This window comes from Oreochromis aureus, linkage group 18 (genome assembly GCF_013358895.1).
Source record: "Oreochromis aureus strain Israel breed Guangdong linkage group 18, ZZ_aureus, whole genome shotgun sequence".
In the NCBI taxonomy this organism is placed as follows: domain Eukaryota; kingdom Metazoa; phylum Chordata; class Actinopteri; order Cichliformes; family Cichlidae; genus Oreochromis; species Oreochromis aureus.
In genome coordinates this window covers 26,337,405-26,362,174 of record NC_052959.1, presented here as the reverse complement: position 1 = coordinate 26,362,174, position 24,770 = coordinate 26,337,405, and the positions used below count along the sequence as shown (strand labels likewise).

Sequence of the window (24,770 nt, the reverse complement as noted above, 5' to 3'; positions counted from 1 at the left end):
GAAGAACATCTGACAGCTTCTAATGTTTCTCACCTATAGAGACATAATGGATTCACTTGTGCAAAAATGCTCCTGTTTTTCAGAATTAATGAGACCAGTACACGCACATGCTGCAGCACTGTTTGTTCTCTCTGTGCTGCTGGTTAACCCAGGTGTCAGATATTGTTTAGATGCTAAAATGGGTCATTCTAGCCCATTAAAAGGTGGTTTTCTAGGCTTATATAATTCACCTTTATGAAAATAAAGGTGTTGCAGGTGCATAAATGCTAAAAATGAGTCGTTTGAGGCAACCAAAGAAACATATTTCACGTAAGATCTCAAAAGAACACGAAAGCTTGATTTCTTGAACAGTAATGATGATTCCTGACTCCCCACTTAGTGTTACACGGTTAGAAATGAGATTCCTATGAAGGGTGGCTGTCCTCTCCCTTAGAGATAGGGTGAGAATTTCAGCCATCTGGGAGGGGCTCAGAGTAGAGCCGCTGCTCCTCCACATCGAAAGGAGCCAGTGGAGGTGGTTCGGGCATCTGACAAGGATGCCTCCTGGGCGCCTCCTGGGTGAGGTGTGCAGGGCATGTCCCGCCGGGAGGAGGCCCCGGGGTAGACCCAGGACGTGCTGGAGAGATTATATCTCTCGGCTGGCCTGGGAACGCCTTGGTGTTCCCCCAGACAAGCTGGAGGAGGTAGCTGGGGAGAGGGAGGTCTGGGCTTCTCTGCTTAGGCTGCTGCCCCCACAATCTGGCCCCCCATAAGTGGAAGATGGATGTTCATTTGCTTACGTTTAAAACATTGGGAGATACTGCTATTTCTGTATGTTGATGTTTAAGGAATCCCAGAAAAACACATAAATATACAGCAAACAGTTTGTAATGTTATCAACTACATGACTCAAAGACTTTCTCCTCTTTTAGGATTTTAAGATCTTAAGCTTTTCTTTGGATTTCCAAGAGAATTATATTAATTCAGAAAAAAAAAAACAGGTGTATTTTTGTTCATGTCAAGTGAATGCATCGCGCTTCCATACTCTCAACTTTGTTTCTCTCCTCATATTAATTACACTATTGTGAAAGGCACTCAAGAGCCCAGCACAGAACAATACAGAGCAAGTAAAGAGCAGTTGTGTTGCAGAGCAATTACACTCCTCAATCAATTCAAAAACAGATGAAGTGGTTCGAAGCAGCAGGAAAACATTTCTGTGAGCACTTAAAAATGTCACAGAAGTCAGACGGATCAGTCATTTTGAGCTTGGAAAAAAACAAAAACCTACCTCAACATTTTGTTCTTCAGATTCAGCCTTTGAGAGTTTTACTACATGTCAAGTGTTTATATAAATAATAGGAATAACTGTACGTGTGTGCTATGCTTACATATTTGTGTATATTTCACTCCACATGCAGTTTAAGATGCAGTTTCAGGATGCTCATCTGGTTAAAACTCTTTCCACAGATCTCACAGCTGAAAGGCTGCTCTGTGATTTTCTCACACTGGTGTCTCTGAAATATATCGAAGCTATCAAAGCTTTGGCCACAATTCGAGCATATGAAGCAGTTTTGCGTGGCAGAGTCCTCGCCACAGTTTCCCTCATGGTCGGTTGACGAGTTCATGTTAAATCCAAAAACACCCCCTTCAGGAGTCCGGTCACTCGCCGTGTTGTAATCACTCACAGCCACCTTGTGTATGATATGCTGATTGTGTGGCTCAGGTGTGAGAGTTATATCAGAGCTGCTGGGTTGCATGCCTATGACAGAATACTGGTCGCCGAGCATCATTTCTTCATTTTCTTTGTTGTCTAGAAAAGGCAGATCCTTGATTGGCGACGTATATCCCTGCTGCTCACTCGCACCTCCGGCAGCAGGACTGAGGTGATACTTGACATCTTGTAGAAGTACACAGACAGTTTGCTCAGGGGCATCGCTGCTCTTCTCCATCCCAGATGTCCACAGCTGACTTTGATCTGGTGCTGCCGTGCCATTATCAGTCCCTCCCTGACCTACAGCCTGAAAATCCTCTCCATTAGGCTCCAGCTTTACCATAACCGTTTCCTCCCTGGCCGTCTCACCGTATGTGGGGCCTGGTAAGGGTTCCTCAAAAGGTGGTAGTCCATTCTTAGATTCTGCCAAGTTCTGCAACAGTTGGTTATCAGGAAGTGTAAACATCATGTGCTGTGGCTCCAGCACATCTGGGTTTTCTCCTTTCCAGAAAAAACAAGAACAGACGTTAATTAGCAGATAGTGTTAGCCAACAAATGTTATATACAGTAGTGCTGGTTGTTTTCACATATGGATCCCATAAACTGGAAAATACACATTTAATGGGGATGTAGAAAATCTCCAATATGATCAGCAAACAAAAAAAACAATTCACAGCTTTCACCAGACTGCCACAAACTGCTCCACAGGAAGCTGTGTCACAGTTTAATCCTGGTTTCAGAATTGATAAACTCATAATATTTATCATGACCAAAACTAAATCAATTATACTGTTAATTTGCTTTTTTTCCCTAATGAATTTCTTCAGAAATAAATTTCTTACCATGTTGTGAAACCTGTGTCTCATTAGGAAAAAAGTACCAATTTTTAAGCTTTTCCAAACAAAGATGCACTGTTCCAGCTACCAAAACGTGAACCTGCTTTTTTCCAATCATCTATAATGTTACAGATAAGTTCTGTCTTTCAAACGATACTTTTGCCCCTTTCTTACCGTTTCTGTGTGTCTTCATGTGGCCTTTGAGGCTACTCTTCTGATTGAAGCACCTCCCACAGATGTGGCAGCCGTACGGCTTCTCACCGGTATGAATTCGCAAATGCCTTTCAAGGTGTCCGGCTCGCTCGAAGATCTTGCCGCAATACGAGCAGATGAAGCACTTCTTTGGTTTGATTACCTGAAAAGATCTGCTTCTCCTCTGATGCACGTGATTCATCAAGGTCTCTGTCATACCGTGTAAGCCTCCTTCTTGGGATATCATAAGAGGGTCTGAGGATCCAAAGGGCGTTTGGGAGATCATGCTGTTTTTGAGTTCGCCGTACGGTTTTCCTGGGAAAGAGAAGGTGCTACAAGAAGCTTCAGCTGGTGGTGGGAGTAACTGAGCCATCCCGGGGAATGATGGCATGTTTTGCTCCGAGCTGCTAAGGAATTCTCCACTGCCCATCTCAGGGTTGTTTTGTAGTCTGGGCATCCACTGCTGGCTGTCTCTCTCAAACACTGTGAAGGTGTCGCCGAGGGTTTCAACTCCTTCTCTTGTCTGCTCGTTCCCCGCGTGAAAGAGCGGTGGCGGTGTGATATTCTTCTCTGCGGGCTCAGATTTAACCTGTACAGGTGTTGGCAGAATGTCCTCACTCTTAAGTAGAGCATCCTTAACACTCGCTTCTTCAGGGCGATGCGCATCAATAGGTGGATTCACCTCAGGAATCAGTTTCTGCTCAGCCACTTGGATCTCGACTGGTCCTGACTGATTACCTGTTTAAGCAGAGAGAGGAGGACAAATAAGGCAATTCACCTTTTAAACATCGACGATTTAGAGTTTATTCTGGTTTCAGAAGGGATCATCTTATATTCAATCACTAGGTGTGAATGTGAGTGCGACTGGTTGTCTCTGTCTATGAGTCAGCCCTGCGACAAACTGGCGACCCGTCCAGGGTGTACCCTAAGACAGCTGGGATTGGCTTCAACCCCCTGCAACCCTGAAAAGGATAAGCAGAAGCGAATGGATGGATGGATATGATTTAATATAATGTAAATTTATCCAGTAGCAAATTTTTTTTTATGGTGCCAACCTCATCTGAATTAAAGGCTAGATTTCATTTAAAGCACGCTGAAAGACCCTCCAAGAATGTGGAAAAATTAATATTAAATATAGGTTTCCTGTCCAGACTGAATATAAATGACACACTGATGTTTTTGGCCAGAATTCGGCCTGCGGACACCTCAGGACCTCCAGGAGGAACTGGAGAAAACATTGCTGGGAAAATGACGCCTGAAAACACTCAACACGCTGTCACTGCAACTTCAGAGGTGCGCATGAAAATAGTGGCTGGACTAAGGTCTGCTACGACATCTACTATAGTGTTCCAGTTATTTAATTAATGGATAAGTTCATCAAAAATAAGCATTTTTCATTATTCAAAAGTTACTTTAGTTATTATTTAGGCAAAAAACAAAAACAAAGATTAAACTGGTACATGTTGTCAAATTTGAATCAGGTGTATGTCTGTGGTGTTTTGTGACCTCCAGTTTTTTGTTCAGCGCTTTTCAGAGTGTCAGTTCACACCAGAAGTGAAGCGTTTAGTCTTGGGGGGGGTGTCTTTGATATTGAAAACTGACCAGATTCTCCGCCTCCCTAATCTGCTCTGTGCAACTTGAGGCCTCTTCATCAAAAATAGATCCGGCTCCATTTTAAGCGGCACTGAGACCTCAAGTCACTCCTACAATGCTTCTGAATCACACAGCAGCACATCTGGTGGAACTGTAATCATCATTTTGAGTGGGTGCAATTAGCTCCAGAGGCTTCCGAGCCAGAACATGCAGCCATGTTTGGTATATTCACGGAGTTAGCAGGTTTCGACCTCACACTACAGAAATGGTAGCCCCACTGGCAGCCACAGAGCAACTGAGGGTTGAAACAGCAATCAAAATTATTTAATCATTTTGAATATGTTTATTTATTGGCTTAAAGGAATATTCTGCTCACCCTTAAGTTAAATGTAACAAACTCCTTTTTTATTGTTAATGATTGATAAAAATATGAGGTGTAAACATTTTTTTGTTTTTTTGAGCAGGTCATACCTGAAAAGGTTTCCTTGAGACCAAAGTGATCAGCTGGTATGGAAAATAATGCTCCTGCTTCTTTACCATCAGCAGTTTAAGCTTTAGAAATTCTTTCCTTTAAACACCCACAGTGAAGGAAACTCACGACCCCTGCTTGACAATAATCATGATGTCGTCTAAGAAGACATCTGGAAATGGTTTGGATTTGACGCCACACATGAACACATTGAACACAAAGTTATGGTGGCTTACCAACTATGCTAAATACTTTGAGGGAACCCCTGAAATGACTTATTATGTTTCATCTGCCTGCAAACACAGAGGGTCATTTTTGTCCTCTGTATTGCTCACTATGCTCTGCTAAAATGAGCAGAAAATAAGCTGAAAATTGGTTAATTGCCTGAAGGTCTTGAGGGCACTGAACATCTCAATAGTGTCACGTTACATGCATGAACTGGGTTTCAACCTCGGTAACTAATATCCAGTGGGTCTTGTACAGAGGCAGGTGGTCTTGCCCTGGGTAGCACAAAGCTAAAGGTTGGCTCTACGAGGCAGGAAGGGGGACTCTGCTGTTCACCGAGACCCTTTAAGTCACGTTCCCCTCCACTCACTCACTGCCGTCACACCTAACCCACATAATTTTTCCTGTGCTTACTGACTTCAAACTGTGAACCAAGACTCAGAGACAGAAGATAAAAATAACACACCACGGCGTACAACTAGCAACTAAAGTGTCATGTGAGTGACATGAACCTTCAAATTAAAAGATAAAATTACTGCTTCTATATGTTTCATATAAATTACATATAATTTTAAATGCGTCTTTAATCTTTCATTCATTCTTATAAGTAAAATCTAAATACTGTACTCTGGCAGAGAGCCAATGACCCCAGGCATCCAAGTTTGATCCTCCACAAATCCGTGAACCTCCCTAATCCAGCCCTGCTGAAGAATCGTTGAGCAATGCAGTAATTCCCCACCAACCAAACAGCCACCGGTCCTGACCTCCTTCAGTAGGAAAACGGAGGAAAGAATGTCTTCATTCTACAACTTAAATCCAGACGTTTATCAGGAGGATACTGCCTGAGTGCACAGACCATTATGCAGCAACACCCTGATTTTCATGTACCTCCAAACTACTGGAGACTTGAAAACTGCCAAGGGTAACACAAAGTCTTTTGGCCCTTCTGAGAGCGACAATGATTGTGCAGTTACTGAAATATTTGAGTATGTACGACAGTTGTTTTCACAACTTTTTCTCTGCTCATGTTCAGACTGTTAGAAAAGCAGCTTAACTGGGTCCAGGGCTGCTTTCACCCTGAACCTTTTTAGTCATTGTACAAAAGGAGCTGCATGCGAGGATGTAGAACAACGGTCTTTCAACTGTCAGCGTAAAGTCACACTCGAGTTAGTTTTGGTCCCATACCTGAATGGCATTATCACCTAAAATCAACAGTATTTCTGCTAGTAAGAAACCTTCTGAAGCAGATTTCCTGTTGCGTTAGAAGTGAGAACAGGCAGCTTCAAACTATTTTGTGACAGGTTCCTTTTTAGCGTTGTATGAAGTTCCTGTGTGAAAATAGCTCAAACCTTTATGATAAATATGGCACTAAATGTAAGCGTCACATTTATTTAGTTTTTGTTTTGCCAAACCTGCCACCAGTAGGGAGAGCTGTCAATCAGTTTGTAGTTCTTCAGAACAATGGCTTAATCTGACAGAGACATTGCCTAGGACAGAGTTTGTGACTGTGGTTGATGCTCCTGAAAAACTCTAATAAGAAGCTTTTGTGTTTGTCTTTGTGTCTGAAATCATCTAAACGAGCTTTCTGCACTAACCATTTTGGTCGCTTCTGAAAAGCTAATTGGTCGACATATTGTTCTGTTTGTTTCTTTGTCTGCCAACTACGCTTAAACAATCGTGAGTTGAGCAACCAAACTTGGAGGACAGGTACATCTAAAGATGGAAGCAACATGGAAGAAAAAAGTGAGGAGAAAAGAACATGAATGACATTTGGTGACTTCAGGTGACTACGAGTGAAATAACTGCTGGCAGCTGAAGTGGGGCAGGACTCCAACATGAGAGTACAGGACCAATGAGAGTACAGGACCAATGAGAGTACAGGACCAATGAGAGTACAGGACCAATGAGAGTACAGGACCAATGAGAGTACAGGATACTGTTGACTGGCATACAATCTTAGAGAGTTACCAAGGCAACCAGAACCTGGAATGTCAGCAAGTGAGCAGCTGTCAGCTTCACAGCAAAGTGCAACAAGCAAAGTACTTTCAGCATGAACAAAGTTCATATCTCTATCAAGTATATCCTGCCATCATGTTGCCTAGCAACCACCAAACAATAGGTAGGTAGGTATAAATGATCAATTATCATCATCTATGCACCTATAACACCTTATGAAAAGTATTGTATAATTTTAAGTACACAATAACATCTCATTTAGATCCAAAGACTTATTTAGCCATGTCCTGTCTCAAATTTATGCTGAAAAACTTCGATGCTCAACTATAGTAATTAATTAAAATTTCTTAAAACGTTACTCAATTTCTCTCAGGAACAAGTTATTTGTTATACTACTTGTTACAATACCTTCATGTTACTCTGTAAAATAGCTGAAACACTCCGTCTCATAATCACCATTTAACATTATACATATTCTTCTCACATGCAAAGTCTTGAAGAATCAGTCCCAATATTATCTTAAAGACCTTATAATACAATATCCCCCCACCAGAGCACTTTACTGGTTCTTAGGGATTAAAAAGTAGAATAGGAGGCAGAGCCTTCAGCTTTCAGGCCCCTCTTCTTCTCTTCTTAAATCTTTCCTTTTTGATGAAGCATATAGTTGGGGCTCCTGAACCCTCCCTTTGTTATACCGCAATAGCTTGCTCATAGGAGCTTGTCCGATTGTTGGGGATTTCTCTCTTATTGTTGGGTCTTTAGCTTACAATATAAAGCACCTAGATGAGACTGTTGTTGTGATTTGTTTCTATATAAATAAGATTGAATTTAATTTTCATTTCAGAGCCAAAAATACATAACGTCAAATAATAGTATACATGGGGATGTGCTAGTAGAAGGAATAATATTGCATGATAAATATCTTTAACAGGCATATATCAGCAAAAAAAGAAAGCAGGGAGTCAGCAAACAGGGTGGGAGAAGTTTTAGACAAGTACATGAGAAATATGTGTCTATACCTGCACCCTCAGAATAGTTTGCTTGTTCAGTTGTTCAGTGCTTGAAAGCATTGAAGATGAACACTATGTTCATTTCCACAACAGTTTCTTAACCACAAGCTTTAACTGACCAAGTGTTTCACTGATGAGAGCTGGTTACAATCCAACTTAAAGCTACAAACCAAAAACCTCATAGTCAGAAGCATTTTACTTACATCTTCTGTGAATCTTTGTGTGCTCCTTGAGGCTGCACTTCTGATTGAACCGCCTCCCACATATCTCGCAGCGGTACGGCTTCTCGCCAGTGTGAATCCTTTTATGTCGCTCGAGATGCCCCGCGCGCTCGAAACATTTGCCGCAGTACGGACAGATAAAGCCTTTCTTAAACAGCAACCGCTTTACTGTCCTCCTCCGTACCGTGTTGTACGCGTTGCGGTACAGACTATAACCCAGTAACCCACGACCAAAGTGGTTCTGCTGAAATCCACCAGAGCTGCTGCAGGACACGACCAGCCCACTGTCCAAAGACGATTCTGAAAGACACGACAGGGAGTTCTGTCCTAAACTTAAATAATCAGAGCTGTTGTGTCCAGTCTCATTTTGTGTCGTCGATCTCCACTGTCCACTTTCATACAGAGGCAGCTCTTCTCCGGGTTTGCCGGACTGTCTGCTGGCCTCTTGATTTTCCTCCTCCACAGGTTCACATTTGACCTTCACTTCAGGAACAGACAGGGTGCCGGGTCCATCATCAGCATGCACATTTTCAAGAGAGTTCTTCGCATCACCAGCACCACCCTGGCTTTCTGCAGAAAGATAAACATTGATGTTATAACTGAATTAAACCATCACTAACTTAATTCCAAAACAATTAGAAGCCGGAGGAAATAATTTCCCCAGGATGATGGTGAGATATGTGAAACGACAGAAACAAACCAATAACATACATTAAAGTGTTGTACCTTTAATTCTTCCCCAAGATGAGAGTCAAGATAGACATTAGCTGAATGCCATTTGTTCATCTGATTTTGTGTTTACACAACTTTTGATCTGATTTTCATGAAGTTTAATGGAGAGCTGAAGCAGTGGCAAAGGAAGAACTTATTAAACTTTCGTCTGTTATTATGTTCTAAAAGTTTGCAAAACAGGACATTGGTCTTGGCAGGGTATGGACGCACCACTTTAGTTTCACATTATTCAAGTTTTGAAATCAAGTCCATGGTAAAACTTGCAAAACTGTTACATGGCAATATCTCCAAACACTATGCACTATGCGTGAGTTTAAAACTTTTCACAAAGTGCACAGATTTATTTTGGACCTCATAAATAGCAAAGCTAAAAGTGTTCTGTAACCTGCTTTTCTACTCTAAACGAGCATTCAACATGCCTTTTACTACAAGCCTCATTTAATTCAATTCTATTTATGTAGCACCAAATCACAACAACAGTTGCCTCAAGGCATTTGATAGTGTAAGGTAAAGAAACCTACAGCAATAGACAGAAAACCCCAACAATGAAATGATCCCCTGTAAGGAAGCGCTTTGGCGATGGTGGGAAGGAAAAACTCCCTTTTTAACAGAAGGAAATTTCTGGTAGAAAGAGGCACAGGGAGGGGTAACGTCCCATGACCAAACATAGTGAGTGAAAGGAGCAAGAGCAAATACTCAACTTAGGCCTACTGTAGTATAACTAAGGGAGGATTCAGGGTTAACTGATCCAGCTCTAACTATACGGTTTATCACCAGGGGTGTCGAACTCCAGGCCTCGAGGGCCGGTGTCCTGCAGGTTTTAGATATCACCCTGGGTCAACACACCTGAATCAAATGATTAGTTCATTGCCAGCCTCTGGAGAATTACAAGACATGTTGAGGAGGTAATTTAGCCATTTAAATCAGCCCTGTTGGATCAAGGACACATCTAAAACCTGCAGGACACCGGCCCTCGAGGCCTGGAGTTTGACACCTGCGTCATAAAGGAAAAATTGAAGTGTAATCTTAAAAATAGAGAGGGTGTCCCAAATCCATACTGGGAGCTGGTTCCACAGATGCCTCCCATTTTACCTTTAAACATCATAGGAATCATAAGTAAGGCAGCAATCTGAGAGCTAAGTGCTCTATTGGGGTCTTTAAGATAAGATGGGGCCTGATTATTCAGACAACCCCTGCTGGTCCTGGCAGATGGCTGAGCTTCCCTGGGGACATTCTGCTGGAGGTTTTTTCCTCTTTAAAAGGGAGTTTTTCCTTTCCATTGTCGCCAAGTGCTTGCTCAAAGTGGGGTTGTTTGATTAGTGTCTCTACCTTACAATATAAAGTACCTTTCACTGTTGTTGTGTTTTGCACTATATAAATAAAATTGAACTGAACCGATGTTGTATGCGAGGAGAAGGATTGTAAAATTAGATTCTGGATTTAACAGGAAGCCAACAAAGAGAAGCCAGTGTGAGAGAAATATGCTCTCTTTTTCTAGTCCCTGTCAGTACTCTCGCTGCAGCCTTTTGGATTAACTGAGTTTTTAGGACAGCCTGATAATAATGAATTACAATAGCCCAGCCTAGAAGTAATAAATGCATGAACTAGTTTTTCAGCATCACTCTGAGACTGGATGTTTCTAATTTTAGAGATACTGCGTAAATGCAAGACAGCAGCCCTACATATTTGTTTAATATTGCCCATTGACTCAGAGCTTTCAAACCATCTCTCACTCTGATGGATTCATTGAAGGAGCCAAGGATTCAACCACCCACCCTGCAATTAGCTGACGACCTGCTTTATCTCCTATGCCACAAATCCATGAGCTGTACAGCTCACTAAATATGTGAATATTAGTAATATGTAAAAGCATCACTATCTCGACTTCTTGTACATTTTGGAAAGATACAGCGCTTAATACATTTTTAGACCACCATCCAATATAAGACTTATGCCACAGCTGCCCTAAATTAACAGTAATTACCAAAATCAATCTTTGTTTCTGTAACGGTTAACCCACCTTTTATTGAAGTGATATTTTTAATATTTTAATATAACTATTGTTGACATCCAATAACTTTTAATTTGGTTTTACAAAAAAGCAGACAAAACTATTACTTTTTTAAAGTAAGATGACAAATTACTGTTATTTACTTGCATTCACAAACAAAAAAAATATTAATTTTACTGGATAACTGTTTGATTAATTTCTGACTTCCAGTGTGCCAGCTCCAGTGTGAGTAATCAGATATGAATTCAGTCGTTTTTGTTTTAAACATGTTTTTGACAGATTTCTAAAATATGTTCTTTTTTGTTTTTAATGGCAATTAAGCAATAAATATGGTAAGCACAACTGGTGCACTGAACTCATCCCCGTGTAAGTAATACTGTTTATTCTGACCTATGAGCAGGCGGGATAAGACTTTGACTCGTGAAACAAACCAAATATTTGTACCAAATGTTCTTCAAAATGAAATGAATCACTCAAAGATCTACAACAAAGTGAGAAAATAGATTTGTGTATTTCATATCCGTCCCCAGAAAAGGTCCACATGGCATCTGGACAAAAATCTATTTCTAAGTAAGTTCTGCTAATATCTTATCGCAAAGAAGAGAAACAATTTTGTAATACTTACATTCTTTTCTTTACACTATATAACTGCAAACATGCCAGCTCATTAAAAAGACCTATTTTGGTCCTCATGTCCTGCAGCCAAAAGATAAATGATCCAAAATGACCACTGGAACGATTTCCCATAATATTGCAGAGCAAGTAAAAGCCAAAGCCTTGTGCTGGGGAATTTTTCACAACGTGGCAACACAAACATTTGTTTTTAAATAATTTTTTACTCTAGAATTTAATAAAGTATTTCTCTACCTTTACGTCACCCGTTTATAAAAGTTTTAAAACTAAGATTTGTGCATTTTCGTCCCTGACAAACCTTGCATCAGTGTACCAGTAAGTTGGCACCTCTCAGCAAAGAGGTGCCAGGTTAGCACGGCAGCTACAGGGTGTTGAGGTGTGGTTTAGCTCGGGTCCAGCTCACCATCTCTCCCGTGGTGGTCGGGTCTCAGGGTCACCGCCTGCTGGGCTGCTCTCAGCTCGCCGTGCAGGAGCTCGATGTTGCTCTTCAGCTTCTTGATCTCGTTTTCACGCTGGCACATTTCCAGCCGCAGCACCACCATGCCATCCTCCACAACTTTGGCGATTTCTGCCACGGCTGCTTTGGACAAGGCATCAATCACGGAGGCGATCTGGGAGCGCAGAGCAACGCTGCTCAACATTATCGTGAACCGACCAAGGAGTGAAGGAGGGCTGAACTTTAAAGCCAGAGAAGCGGCTCGGTCGGTCCCGCGTCAGGGAGGTGAGTTAACGGCTGGGTTTAAGCGAAGCAGGCCGATGCGGGAGCCGCTGGCTCTTCCCAGCCTGCAGGCATTTGGTTAGCCTGATGTTGGTTTTTAATGAGTACAAAGAGATAAACACTTTCTCGTTTTACGGAAGTGATGACACACATACCGTAAAAACGCGGAGAAGAGCGCAACGCATATTGTCACCGCACGTCTGGGGCTGCTGGACCCTTTTTTTTCTTTTCAACCAAAAACAAAAAGTCTTCAAAAGATTTAAAGGAACCATATTTACTCTTCAAGCATTTACTCATAAGAAGTTTACAATGTTTCCAATCACATCATTAAAACAGCCTCACCAGCTTCAATACAACACACACACAGCAGCTGTGAGAGGAGTTTGCAGGGACCGTATACAAAGTGCAACACGACAAAAGAAATCATACACTTTTATAACATTTGAATCTGGATTATGTTCATCTAAAAGTGTTGTAACCAGAGTTGGGGATTATTTCAAATTCCCTTCAGTTCTATGCACCAACACAATGGAGAGCTGCTAAGTTTTAGGAATGCTTGAGAGTAAAATTAATATGTACCATATATGTACGTGTACATATTCAGTTGAAGATTTTCTCATTTTTATTTGGAGTAACCAGAATGGAGACGATTAGAAATGACTATATCAGAGGGACAGCTCAGGTTGAGTGCTTTGGAGACAAAGTTAGAAAGGCAAAGTGACGTCTTCATTCTCTGCTGACCGCAGGTTTCCTCAACCTTATAAACAGTATATTTGCATAATGACTGAAACAAGCACCACTGACTTGGGCCGTGAGACCCACAAAAATATCAGTAGATGAGCACTTTCTGAACTACTCAGATTATCCCATCTAACATCAACAACCATGTTGTGTTCAAAATCACTTAAATCACATTTCTTCCCCATTCTGATGCTTGATTTGAACTGATCCTGCTGACCATGTCTAAAGGCCTAAATGGATTGAGCTACTGTCATCTGATTAGATATCTGAGCAGCTATACAGGTTTATCTAACCATTTGAATCCCAGAGTTGAAGCTTTAAATGAAAAAAGCACTTTCGATTCAAAAAAAGGCAATTAACTCATTGTTGTGTTGTCTGCACTTTGTTAAACTGTTAGAACCCCCCCCCCCCACAAAAGACAATGAATATACACACACAATCATTATCCCTGGCACACTTAAAAGTTTTTACTTTTGACTGACAAGTAATCTTCAGTCACATACACAGTTTGTCCTGTTAATAACTACATCACAAGAGCAAATATTAGAAAAGGACCAACCATTTAATTGCTTCAGACATGTTTCAACAACAGATACCAGTATATTTTCAAGGCACTGTAATACTTCTGAATACAGAACTATGACAAAGTTACAAACACACTAATCACAGTTTTCTTTGAGTATTTTTACAGTCATTGAAGAATTAAAAATTAAGAAAAAATAAGGTAGCTAAAACTTCCAAATGAAACATTTTCTTGAACAAGAATCTAAAACTGCATAAGAATGACCCAAACACAGTAACACACAAATGGCTTATGGAAAAAAAAATATGTTTCCACATCTGTGAATCTGAAAGGGACCTGCAGGGTATCATCAGACATCCATGTGCCCTCCAACTACAGTGCAATGTGCTCCCTGCATGTGGACTTAAAAGTAGTATAAAACAACGACACACCATGGACACAGCTGTCCATGTGCGCATCCACATGGGAGCATAATCAGCATCACGGTTAACATCAATAAACAGACCATTTCTTACTAATGTGTCACAGAGGACGTTTGTATGCATGCAAGCTAACATAAAAGAGTCACAATGGCAGAGGGAGGGCATCTCACAGTTGGTCTCTTCCATTTCCTGCTGGTTTTATTTAAGAGATCCTTTTCCCAGCCAGCAGGTTCAAGAAAAGCTTAACATAATTTAATGGAAAATCTTTTCAGTTCAATGTGCCCAGCAGCAAAAACATCTGAAGAATGCCGGTTCATATAAGTTGTTGGAGTTAACCACAGAAGCCATTCTCAGAGAAATGAGTGCAGGCACCCTCCAGGAAGCCCCTGACACGACAGGAACATCTACACTACACAGTCTGCTGGTGGCATGTTTGGGGAAACTGAAAACAAAGACTGAATATATTCCTCTGAGTCCTTCACACGTCACCACGCTCGTGCAGTTTCAATGCCTGAGAGAGTTTTTTGCTACTCAGACTGCATTTAAAGGCCATCTAATATTTATATGAGAACACAGAAAAAGAAAATCTTCCCCTCCTCTCTAGTAGTTCCTACTCCCAGCCTGAGAATCAATCAATAGTTGACATTTATGGAAATCAAATAACTTTTACATCAACCTTTATTTATCAGTTAGTGGTTACTTTTTAGTTTCTGTTTTATTTAATGTTTTCTGTCTGTGTAGGTTGTGCTGGTTGTGGTCAAATAAGGTCAAACTTTCATAAAATGTGTTTAATCTTTAAAACTGATTAAAAGTCTGCTGCATTTGTTTATTTGCAACATTTAGGAATTGTTACTGCTATACGGGGACTCTATCTAATTATACCTCTGACCTCACGTTTACATTTCACATCTGCATCACATATGGTCATGAAAAAGAGAATGAGCTGCCTAGTCAGACAAATTATATAATAAGCTCAAATTCTTCATATACAGTTATTTACAAATCAATGCCTATTATCTGTTACCCATCAATACATGTTACCCACTCCTATATGTTTTTTCAAAAACACAATAATATTCCCTTAAAAGTAAATAATCTACAGAGCAGTGATTTTTTTTAGGTTCATTATGATCATGCAATCAGGAAAAAAAGACATAGTAACTATTATTTTTGAAAAAAGTTTCAATGTTTTTTATGTTTAATTTCCCAGGAGATGAATTTTGTCACATTAATGGGACCAATGTCAAATTATATTTGTTTAATTATGTGTAATATCTCACAAAGAGGTGTGCGGCCAATGGAAAAGCAAGTGAAAGGAAATGATAAATATAATGACTCTCATGCATCTGCCCCCCTGTAATGCAAATCAGAAGGTTTTTTATGTTTCCGTTCATTCACTCCAATAAAACTGTCAAAGCACATTTGTAAAATAAAAGGTTCATGCAAATGTTCAAACTACTGCAGTCCATCTCTGAGAGCTGCAGTATCTGATCGCTGTCTTCCTTGCAGGTGGATCTCTTGATGTATTTTGAGGTTACCAAGCACCGTGAAGTTTTTACCGCACTGCCTGCAGCTGTACGGCTTCAGCCCGCTATGGAACCGCTCGTGTCTGAGGCAGTTGTCCTGCCTTGAAAACATCTTACCGCAGATTTTGCAACTAAACGGCCTCTCCCCGGTGTGCACGCTTTGGTGCGTCCTGAGCCGGGTCTTCTGGGTGAAAGATTTCCCACACTCGAGGCACCTGAATCGTTTGGAGGGTTGGTGGGCGGCTACGTGTTTCTCCAATTGAGAAAGGCACGAGAAACTCTTGTTGCACAAAGAGCAGATGTAGACTTTCTGATGAGGTCTGCACACCTTCATCAGCCTTTTGGCTTTAAAGACATCTCTACTCTGGTTAAGAGCTTCAGGATTTAATCTTGCTGAGATTGCTGCGGCTGTTTCCACGTGAGGCAGAGGGAGTAACGGCTCAGCTCGCAAGCAGTCACCCTGACTGCCTGCAGGGGGTGAAATACGTCTGAACTCTTTATTATGAACAGAGTCTGAAGCGATGCCTCCCATACACGCGGGGTGCGTCTCTATCTCCACTCTCACTGGCACGCTTGCAGTTTCCTCTGCAGCAGACGGTAAAGAATTATAGGAACTTTCTGTGTTCCTCTGAGGAGAATACTGTTCAGCGTGAGAGGGGAGGATCTGCATGTGCTGCTGCAACGCCACAGGGTTACTCTCAAACATGCTACAAGCAGGCCACACCAAGTCATCCTGCTCTGCCTTGAAGCAAACGCCTGTTCTCGCTGTGTTGTCTTCTGTTTCGGTGTTAGCAGGTTCATCCTCTGGCTCATGCTTCACCACTGGCCAGATGTTTTGGCTCTCCTCTGTCCAATTTGGGGCAGTTTTTGGTTGAAGAGACACTGCAACCATGTCCTGAGCTTCGTTTTTGTCTGCAATCAAAAGAGTGACACCCATGATAACACTCGATTTCGATTTTCAACCAACAAATATTAGTCAACCGAGCATTTAATAGAGCTGTGCAATATGACCAAAATCCTCATATCCCAATACAAGAAGCTTCTCATCCTGATAACGAAATATATCCCAAAATAGCGCTTTTTCTGTCAATTCTGTGAATCTCAGGCAACTCAACATGTGTGAAGTGTTTTCAGCTGGGCGTCGTGTACCTGGAGTCGAGTGTTTTGACCGATGCGTGAAACTATATATTTTTAGATACGAGTTGTAACGGCTGCCATTTTCTTTGTGAGCATTTATTTCATGGTGTGCTGCGGGGAAAAGCCCGTTCTAACATTTGAGTCTCAGGTATATTTTGAGCACCTGATGGCTCTTTTTTGCTTCTCATCCGTAAACTCTCTCCATACTCTTTCACGTGACTAGTTTGCGGCATAATTTGCATAGTACAGTTTTCTGGTCTATGTCAGACTTTTCATAATCAAACCATGTCCATGCGAGAGAGGTAGCCCCTCGTTTAGGAATAAGCTCCTCGATTTGTTTTGACTGGTCCTTCTGTTTGGAGCTACCTGGTAGCCAGTGAAGATGAGGCAGAACCTCATCTTCACTGGCTATACTGGTATTTTCTCTGCCCTGATGAAAAAACATTGCCGTAAACTGTGTATTTTGCGACACCACTAAAGAAACAATAGCATATAATTTGAAATGATAGACGTTTTCATTTTGTCATCTGATATATTTCGTCATATCGCACAGCCCCAGCATTTAACCGGTTTCACCAGTAGAAGTGTTTTAGTGCTTTCCTTACTTGTTTACTGGAAAAGGTTACACAAGTCAGTCACAAAGGACCGCTTCCTGATAAACTCTTGTTTTAAAATGTTGATACATATAAGTCTTGATATACTGCAATAAACCATTTTATCTTCATAGGTTCTTGAGAGTTTTATCTGATTGATATATTGCTAAAAAGACAGTCTGTTGAATCTGAAAATGAATGTAATAAATGAATTACTTTGATCCATCAAATTTGACCAAGACATAATAAAAAAATATCCCAGCAGTTAGAAAGACACTATACAGAAATTTATATTTAACTATCTTTATAAATAAACTACAAAGACTAAAATAAAATGTTGGTAAAGGATTCAGTCACGTATAATGCACTCTTGAGATTCCTTAACCTCACATCAGATGACCTCAGTGGGTCACACGATATGGTGAGGCAAGGTCTCACAGTGGTTTCACCTGAAACATCTGGTGGTAATGACCTTGGCTCATGTGATGAGGAACATAAACACATAAGCCACTGGTTTTAGAACTGAAGAAGCCTCTTGGATGAGAGGTGAAAGGTCTAAACAAAACATAAAGAAGTCCAGTAGCTTTCTCCTTAGACTGTTACTGCTTGACATAAGCAGAGCACCTTCCATCTGTACTTTTAAGTCTGGACTTTAACTTCCCTTTTCCATTTGAAATGGATTTTCAAATGAGGAGTGGAATCTTAAATGTCTGAAGTAAATCGTTGATTTTTGAAACCATTTACTTATTTCTCTTTTTTCAAATTGTGTTTTAAAAAAAGATTTTGAAAATCAGTTTTTTAATTTGGAATTCGAAAATAGTTTTTGAAATGAGGTTTTTATTGAGAGTTTAATTCTTTTTTTGTGAAATTCATTTTTGGTTTGAAGTATTTATTGATGGATTAATAATTAATTTTGAAAAATAGATTTTAAAATAGTGTTTTTATTTAAAATAAATTACTAAAGTAACGTAATATTTAATAATGTTTGAAGAAATTAAATAATTTCAAAAATGAATTTACAAATGCAGAATTTATTCTACAATTCATTATTTAAGCACAGAATTCTTTATTTTGATGCGTGTGGCTCTTGTGGTCCTCCATAAGTGAAAGCAGTGTTTGAGTGTGCTTTATAAATACATTTCACTTACTAAAGATTCATACTGAAGCCGAACTTAACCTTGAACCATCACAACATGATAGGGATGATCATTTATGTTCTAATGTACAGGAAACATTTTTTATAAGCAAAGGAAGTTAAAATTTGAGATTTTTTGAATGGGGTTCGTTGGGTCAGTTCCAGATGTTGCAGTTTCTTACCCGTTCGGAGCACCAGGTCCTCGGCTATCGTCTGCGTGTGTTTGGCCTCTGTAGCTGTGCTTGCGGCAGCTTCTTGGGCTTTCTTGAGCTCAGCCTCGATCAGCTTCAAACTTGCTCGGAGCTCCTGATTCTCGTCTTCCCTCCGACTCAGCTCCAGGCGCAGGACCAGACTCCCGTCCTCCACCAGCTTCGTGATTTCTGCCACCGCCGCCTTCGCCAGGACGTCCATGATGGCTGCGACTTGCGCAGGAAACGATGAGGGAAAAGACATCCTCCGACCCGAAGATTAAAACTCAGCAGGCTTCAGATATAAGCTGCACTACCAGTGGTAAGATCCAACTCCCCTGCTGTTATTTTGGTTCCCTTCCGGGAAAATTAAAAGGCGGATATGATGTAAAAGCGACTGCTGTAAAACATCTAATAAACATAATAATGATTATAAATCTCTCATAATAAACGGAGCAGTGCCTACAATCTCCTCCTCACAAAAGTCTTGATAGTCTTTTGTGAGGAGGAGATTGTAGGCACTGCTCACACATATTACTATTCGTCGGATTTATTATTATTATGTGTGCCTATGCCAAGAGGCACAGATATTACTATTCATCGGATTTATTATTCTTATTATTATTATGTGTGCCTATGCCAAGAGGCACACATATTACTATTCGTCGGATTTATTATTCTTATTATTATGTGTGCCTATGCCAAGAGGCACACATATTACTATTCCTCGGATTTATTATTCTTATTATGTGTGCCTATGCCAAGAGGCACACATATTACTATTCCTCGGATTTATTATTCTTATTATGTGTGCCTATGCCAAGAGGCACACATCGGATTTATTATTATTGTGTGGATGCCCTGGGCTTCCACACTATTGAGTTCCTGTTTCTCTTTATTGTGTGGATGCCCTCAAGGGCTTCCACACTATTGAGTTCCTGTTTCTCTTTATTGTGTGGATGCCCTAAAGGGCTTCCACACTATTGTTTTCCTGTTTTAAACTTTATTCTTCAAGTTGCTGCCCCGTTTTTCGGCACTGAACTACTCCCTCAGTTTTCAGCCGATTTTCTCCGTTCAAACTCTAAAATGTTCTGCTATTTCTGCTAATTCCGGCTATATCTTTTGGTGTTTATTACTGTTATACTTTTTAAAATATTACACTTTTTTCCTTTAATTTGTCCCATTGAAATGAATGGGAAACTTCCACAATTCTGCTAAAACTTGCTTGTCTTTGAAACTTAACTACGTCCTCATGCTTTCACCTAGAAACTCCATTCAAACTTTAAAATGTTCTCAGATTATTGGGCTATTCCTGTCTGATTCAGCTTTTTCAGATCTTCTACCGTTTTAATCTTATCTCTTTTAAGTTTTCAGTTGCAAAATTGTGATTTTTCAGAAAATACATGCGTTGCTATGGTTGCTATGCAATTAAGTCAGAGTGAGTGCTGGTCCGTTCTGAATTTTCTCTTCATGTCTGAACAACTTCTTGCTACTCACACAATTTCCACTCAACCCCCACAAATTATACATCAAAACGTAGGTATTTTTGCTGGCTTTCAGAAAATGTCACTATCTTTATTGTGAGGTTTACCGTTTTTTCAAATTTGCCTCGGAGTGACACAAGGTCTGACAAGTCCCCATTCAAAGTCTATGGGAGGTTTTGAAATTCAGAGCTGAAATTCTGTAACGGAGGCATTTTCAAATTGCCATATCTCTTTAACAAAGCAAAGTTAGGACATGAGGCTTGTGCCAATATATCTTCAGACACTGCTGACACTCACAGTGGAAGCAGTTTTTACAATTATCTTACCGTTGAGCAATGAATTACGTTTGTTTGAGGGTGGAAATCTGTCCTTCTCTCAGTCTTCAAACTCTGGAAATGAAGCCGCTTTCTTCTCGTCATATCTCCGTGACGGAGGTAGAACGAGCTATGAAAATCGCAGTCAAAATACACCAAAGTCCGCTGATTCACCCAGTACAAGAATTATGCTGCTAGCCCTCCTAGTTTTTGAGTTACACGACGTTTTGTAACTCCAAAACGGCGTTTTTCGCCTCTCACCGCGATCTATTTTCTGACTGCCCAAGTATCTGGCTTTCAGACCGCCGCCCCCTTTCCAGGTGGCGCAATCAGTAATGACACGGCTCTGCAGCTCAAAGGTCGTGGGTTCAATCCCACCTTGGTCCATGTTTTTTTTTTTTTTTCACTACAAATTTATACACTATCACAGACCTGTAATTTATATTGCTAATTTATTACAATTCTGCAAAGTTTTATGATTTTAGCAGCTTTTCTAATATGGACCTCAGATTCTTGTTAACGCTCCATGGCAGAAACAAGTACACAGCCTGATGAAGCAGACAGAGGCAGTACCTCTGATTGGTTAACAGGGCCGTGCAGAGACGTTTAAAGGGGCAAGTGCTCAAAGCTAAAAAGGGGCACATTGAACCAGGCTGAATAACAACAACAACACACATTCATCAAGAATCTAATATGGGATCGCATCATACTATATCACTGTTGTGAGGCAAAGCAAACGTAGCCTGTATTGCTGCTGCTCCTGCTGCTGATAGTACTGGAGGGCAGGGCTGTGTTGATCTGAGACTGTAGACATTAAAAAGTCCATAGGAGAGATGGCAGCTGATTAAACAAGTGTTATGAGATAATAACAAAATGCAAAGATTGGTGACAGCGCTTGGAACCATAAGGCAACAAAAAACTGAGAAACAAACAAGGCTCTGCCTGTGAATCACTCTTTGCCTCTCTTCCTCCTTCCATCCCCTCATCTCATCTATCACTCTCCACTTGCTGTCCATCTGAGAACAAGGCACAACTTGCTATTGCAATAAACTATTATTTAATTATCCACACTTAACAACTCTTACACTTAATCTATAATAAAATGATGACAGAAAATGTTATAGAAGCAAAACATTTCAGTTGTGCTTATTATTATTTTTATACTGGAATACCTCTCCAACAACTGGTACATGTGTTAATGTTACCTGTGCTCTTTGTAATCCAGCTGCTGAGGGATCCACTGCCTTTAGTAGCCTCACACAGCTCCTACTGTTTCCCCCTCATGTCCTTACCAGCCATGTCTGGACAATGTTATATTATGAGTAATAATTTAAAAATCCAAATACATAAAACACACACATGCACACACAGTGACATTTTAGACCTTCTTCAGAATACTGTATATACTGTGGGCACAAGTTTCCATCATGGTGTTGATCCAGAATCCTTCCCTTATTATTTATTACTAGAGCTACAATAATAAAGCAATGAGGGATAAAAAGTAATAAATATGAAATAATGTATTTATGATGATTCCATTTGTTACACTATCCACTCTGTGCAGGCAGAAAGCTTATTACATTTTTAAACTGTAGAGATACAATAATTTTGCTGCTGTAAAATCAGCATTTTGTCTTATTTAAAATATAAATCTAATATAATCTGTTTCTTAATGTATGTTCTTTAAAATACAGCATGTGTTTTTTTTAAATATTATCATTATAATAATCTATCATTATGTGGACATGCATATTAGATCGTTTTAAGTGAAATATAAGCCCTCCAGAAAGGCAGGAAAAGACCTGTAACTTACTTTAAAACTAAATATGTTCCCTAAAACGGTGACAGAGCTACAGACCCATGACAGCCTTACCCAGTGAGCCAGCAGCTATGACCAGCACTACTTGTGCAGTTAATAAAAGGACAGGTAAAGTTTGTCGCGCTGTTGCACACACAGCATGCTCGTTTGTTTCAGTTCGTCAGTTGTCACAAGACAGCTTACCAACGTGTGCGTAATAAGCTAATACTCCTATGTGCTGTAGACTACAGTGTGCGCTGTACAGCTACTTACTGGTTTTGTCGCATCAGTCTGTGTGTCTGAGGTAAGTTGTAGCTGTGTCCCAAAACGTCGGCTGCATCCATCGAAGGACCCGGCCTTCATGGTCTACATGGGCCGGGTCCTTCAAGTCCGAGAAGGCCGGAAGTGTGAGGCTGTGAAATGGGACGGTCTAGCCTTCAGATTCCTACAGCTCCGGACCGCAAAAAAATGCGCGTGCTCTTGTGAGCTCGTTACCGGCTCGTAACCAGCGCGTTCTGCCGTCAAGGGCGATCATTGGTTAATGGTGATCATGTGACTGATGCAAGTGTAGGAATGTTTGGCTTATTTTAGAGTTTAGACATGTAGGAATGTTTAGTTTGTTTTAGAGTTTAGAAATGTGTTAAGATAGAATGTAGAATTATGGTAGAGACACTGACACTGCCCTGGGTGTAAATAAAGGCCTGACTGTGTCATGAACTTAGGAGTAGATCTTAGGAGACCCTCCCCAGTTGAACTGTGAAAGTAAGACAAAGAGGAGTTAATGCTGAGTGAAAATTCCCCAGAGGATACCTGGGTGGGGGTCTCAACATGTAACTTGATAACTGTGGTCTGGAAGGGAGAAGAGACACACACCCAGTGTTTTAACTGTTACACTCACACATCCACATGCACACTCACGCACATACCAGGTATGCACACACAGTCACTCACGAGCACTCACATAGACACGCGGGTACGCGCACACACAGGCACTCACGTGCTCGTGCATACACACACAGACATACGGAGTTTCCAGCACACCATGGGGGATTTATGATGGGGTTGCCTCTATAAAGCTGGCTGGAACTAACAAAGGGTGAAGATTGTTTCAGAGGACACCGGCCTCGTCTTCCCTTCTAGAAGTGCATGCTTAAATGAAGATGAATAAAGATGAATAAAGATTTTGTAAAATAACTCCTGAAGTTCCGGTGCCGTTTCTGGATCCCTCGACGAATCAAAGAACCGGGGCGAAACTGATTTCGTAACACAAGCCAGATCCTTTTATTTAACAAATTGTGATTAATAGTTAAATATTATTGTTGAGGGGCACAGACAGGACTCCGCACGCGCACACACATTTAAAAAAAAACAATTAAATTTTTTTTAAAATTGACTCAACAAAGGGCACTTTGGGCACCCGTCAGGAAAGGGGCGGGTGCTCAAGCCCCTTCCGCCCCCTCTGCACGTGCCTGTTGGTTAATTTGAGCAGAACCAGGTTGTTCTTTCATTTCATTTCTTTATTTATTTCACACATGGTTCAACAGTGTTTCTTTTTCTACATACAGAACCTTCTGCCTCTTTTCAGCAGAAATTCTGCTCATTCACCTCATCTCTTGTGTTGGAGTGCCCTCTTGTGGCGCCTTTTGGGTAGTGCCTTAGTAAACGTGAACACTGCAAAGAAGTGGTATCAGACTGGTTTGTAGTGGAGGAATTTGTTGCCAGTTTCTTTCATCTTTAATCCGTATTCATGTTGTAATGTAGTAACTTTTGTGGCACAAATACCACAATATGGCAGAAACACTATGTTTTGGCACAAATACTTTGATTTGGTATACTTTAGCTTCTTCACCCTTTTCAGCAAAATTTTCATTTTTTTCACCCCTTTTCAGCACAAATTCCATTTTTGGGGCTGTTTTCAGAAAAAAAACTCTTTTCAGCAGAAACTCTGCTGACTCATCTCTTTTCAGCACAAGTTTCTGCTCCTTTGCCTCTTTTCTGCAGAAATTCTGCTGATTTACCTCTTTTCTGCAAAATTTTCAGCCTTTTCACCTCTTCTCAGCACAATTCTCAGCAGCTTCTGCTCATTTTAGCAGAATTGTCGGTCTCTCCTCCTCTTCTTGAGAGAATGAGTTTAGCTCAGTGAGATGAGTAGCTGCCTTGAGACCAGGAGGGCCAGGTTCGAATCCTGCTCGGGGTGACATGTTTTTTTTTTTTTTTTTCACCACCATACAACTTTTTTCACCACCATACAACTCCTGAGAAAGATTCTACTTTTGGCCCCATAGAAACAGACTTCATTTGTGGTGTGTTGGCTCTCTCTAGTGGTATACCCGGAGTAGTACAGCCAAAAAAGTTTATGCTTGGGCGGAAAGTCCATATCCCACAATTTATAGCACGCCTCTGCAGAGGCGACCACTTCGTTTTATATGTCTTTTATTAGTATTTCTAGGTCACAAAATAAACTTTTAAGATATTTTCAGGCGAGAATGTAGGTGTGTAAACTTCAAATATCTGCTCGTTTTATCAAGACATCCCATATTAGCGACAATTCTCTTAGGTGTTGCTGATAGCCGGCTAGCTAGCTAGCGCCGCTAGCTTAGCTAGCTAGCGCCGCTAGCGACCC

General features: G+C 40.7%; 2 protein-coding genes across 2 annotated transcripts; both read right to left on the bottom strand.

The window, feature by feature from the left end:
- Nucleotides 1-620: 620 nt before the first annotated feature.
- LOC116326626 (sal-like protein 3) lies at nucleotides 621-12,403 on the bottom strand. The gene is made up of 4 exons (XM_039602294.1): nucleotides 11,972-12,403; nucleotides 8,175-8,762; nucleotides 2,701-3,456; nucleotides 621-2,191 (listed from the first exon to the last, which is right to left on the bottom strand). The coding sequence occupies exons 1-4, from the start codon at nucleotides 12,207-12,209 to the stop codon at nucleotides 1,383-1,385; spliced, it is 2,391 nt and encodes a 796-aa protein (XP_039458228.1). The 5' UTR covers nucleotides 12,210-12,403; the 3' UTR covers nucleotides 621-1,382.
- A 1,165-nt stretch (nucleotides 12,404-13,568) lies between these two features.
- LOC116326720 (zinc finger protein 354C-like) lies at nucleotides 13,569-18,968 on the bottom strand. The gene is made up of 2 exons (XM_031748122.2): nucleotides 18,546-18,968; nucleotides 13,569-16,410 (listed from the first exon to the last, which is right to left on the bottom strand). The coding sequence occupies exons 1-2, from the start codon at nucleotides 18,814-18,816 to the stop codon at nucleotides 15,428-15,430; spliced, it is 1,254 nt and encodes a 417-aa protein (XP_031603982.2). The 5' UTR covers nucleotides 18,817-18,968; the 3' UTR covers nucleotides 13,569-15,427.
- Nucleotides 18,969-24,770: the final 5,802 nt, after the last annotated feature.

Bases quoted from the DNA above. Each gene is read 5' to 3' on its own strand.
- LOC116326626 (XM_039602294.1), bottom strand. From the start codon at position 12,209: ATGTTGAGCAGCGTTGCTCTGCGCTCCCAGATCGCCTCCGTGATTGAT. The intron at 3,457-8,174 runs GTAAGTAAAATG...CTGCTTAAACAG, and splicing joins CACAAAGATTCACAGAAGAT to GTAATCAGTCAGGACCAGTC. The intron at 2,192-2,700 runs GTAAGAAAGGGG...TTTTCTGGAAAG, and splicing joins CATGAAGACACACAGAAACG to GAGAAAACCCAGATGTGCTG.
- LOC116326720 (XM_031748122.2), bottom strand. From the start codon at position 18,816: ATGTCTTTTCCCTCATCGTTTCCTGCGCAAGTCGCAGCCATCATGGAC. The intron at 16,411-18,545 runs GTAAGAAACTGC...TTTTGATTGCAG, and splicing joins GGACCTGGTGCTCCGAACGG to ACAAAAACGAAGCTCAGGAC.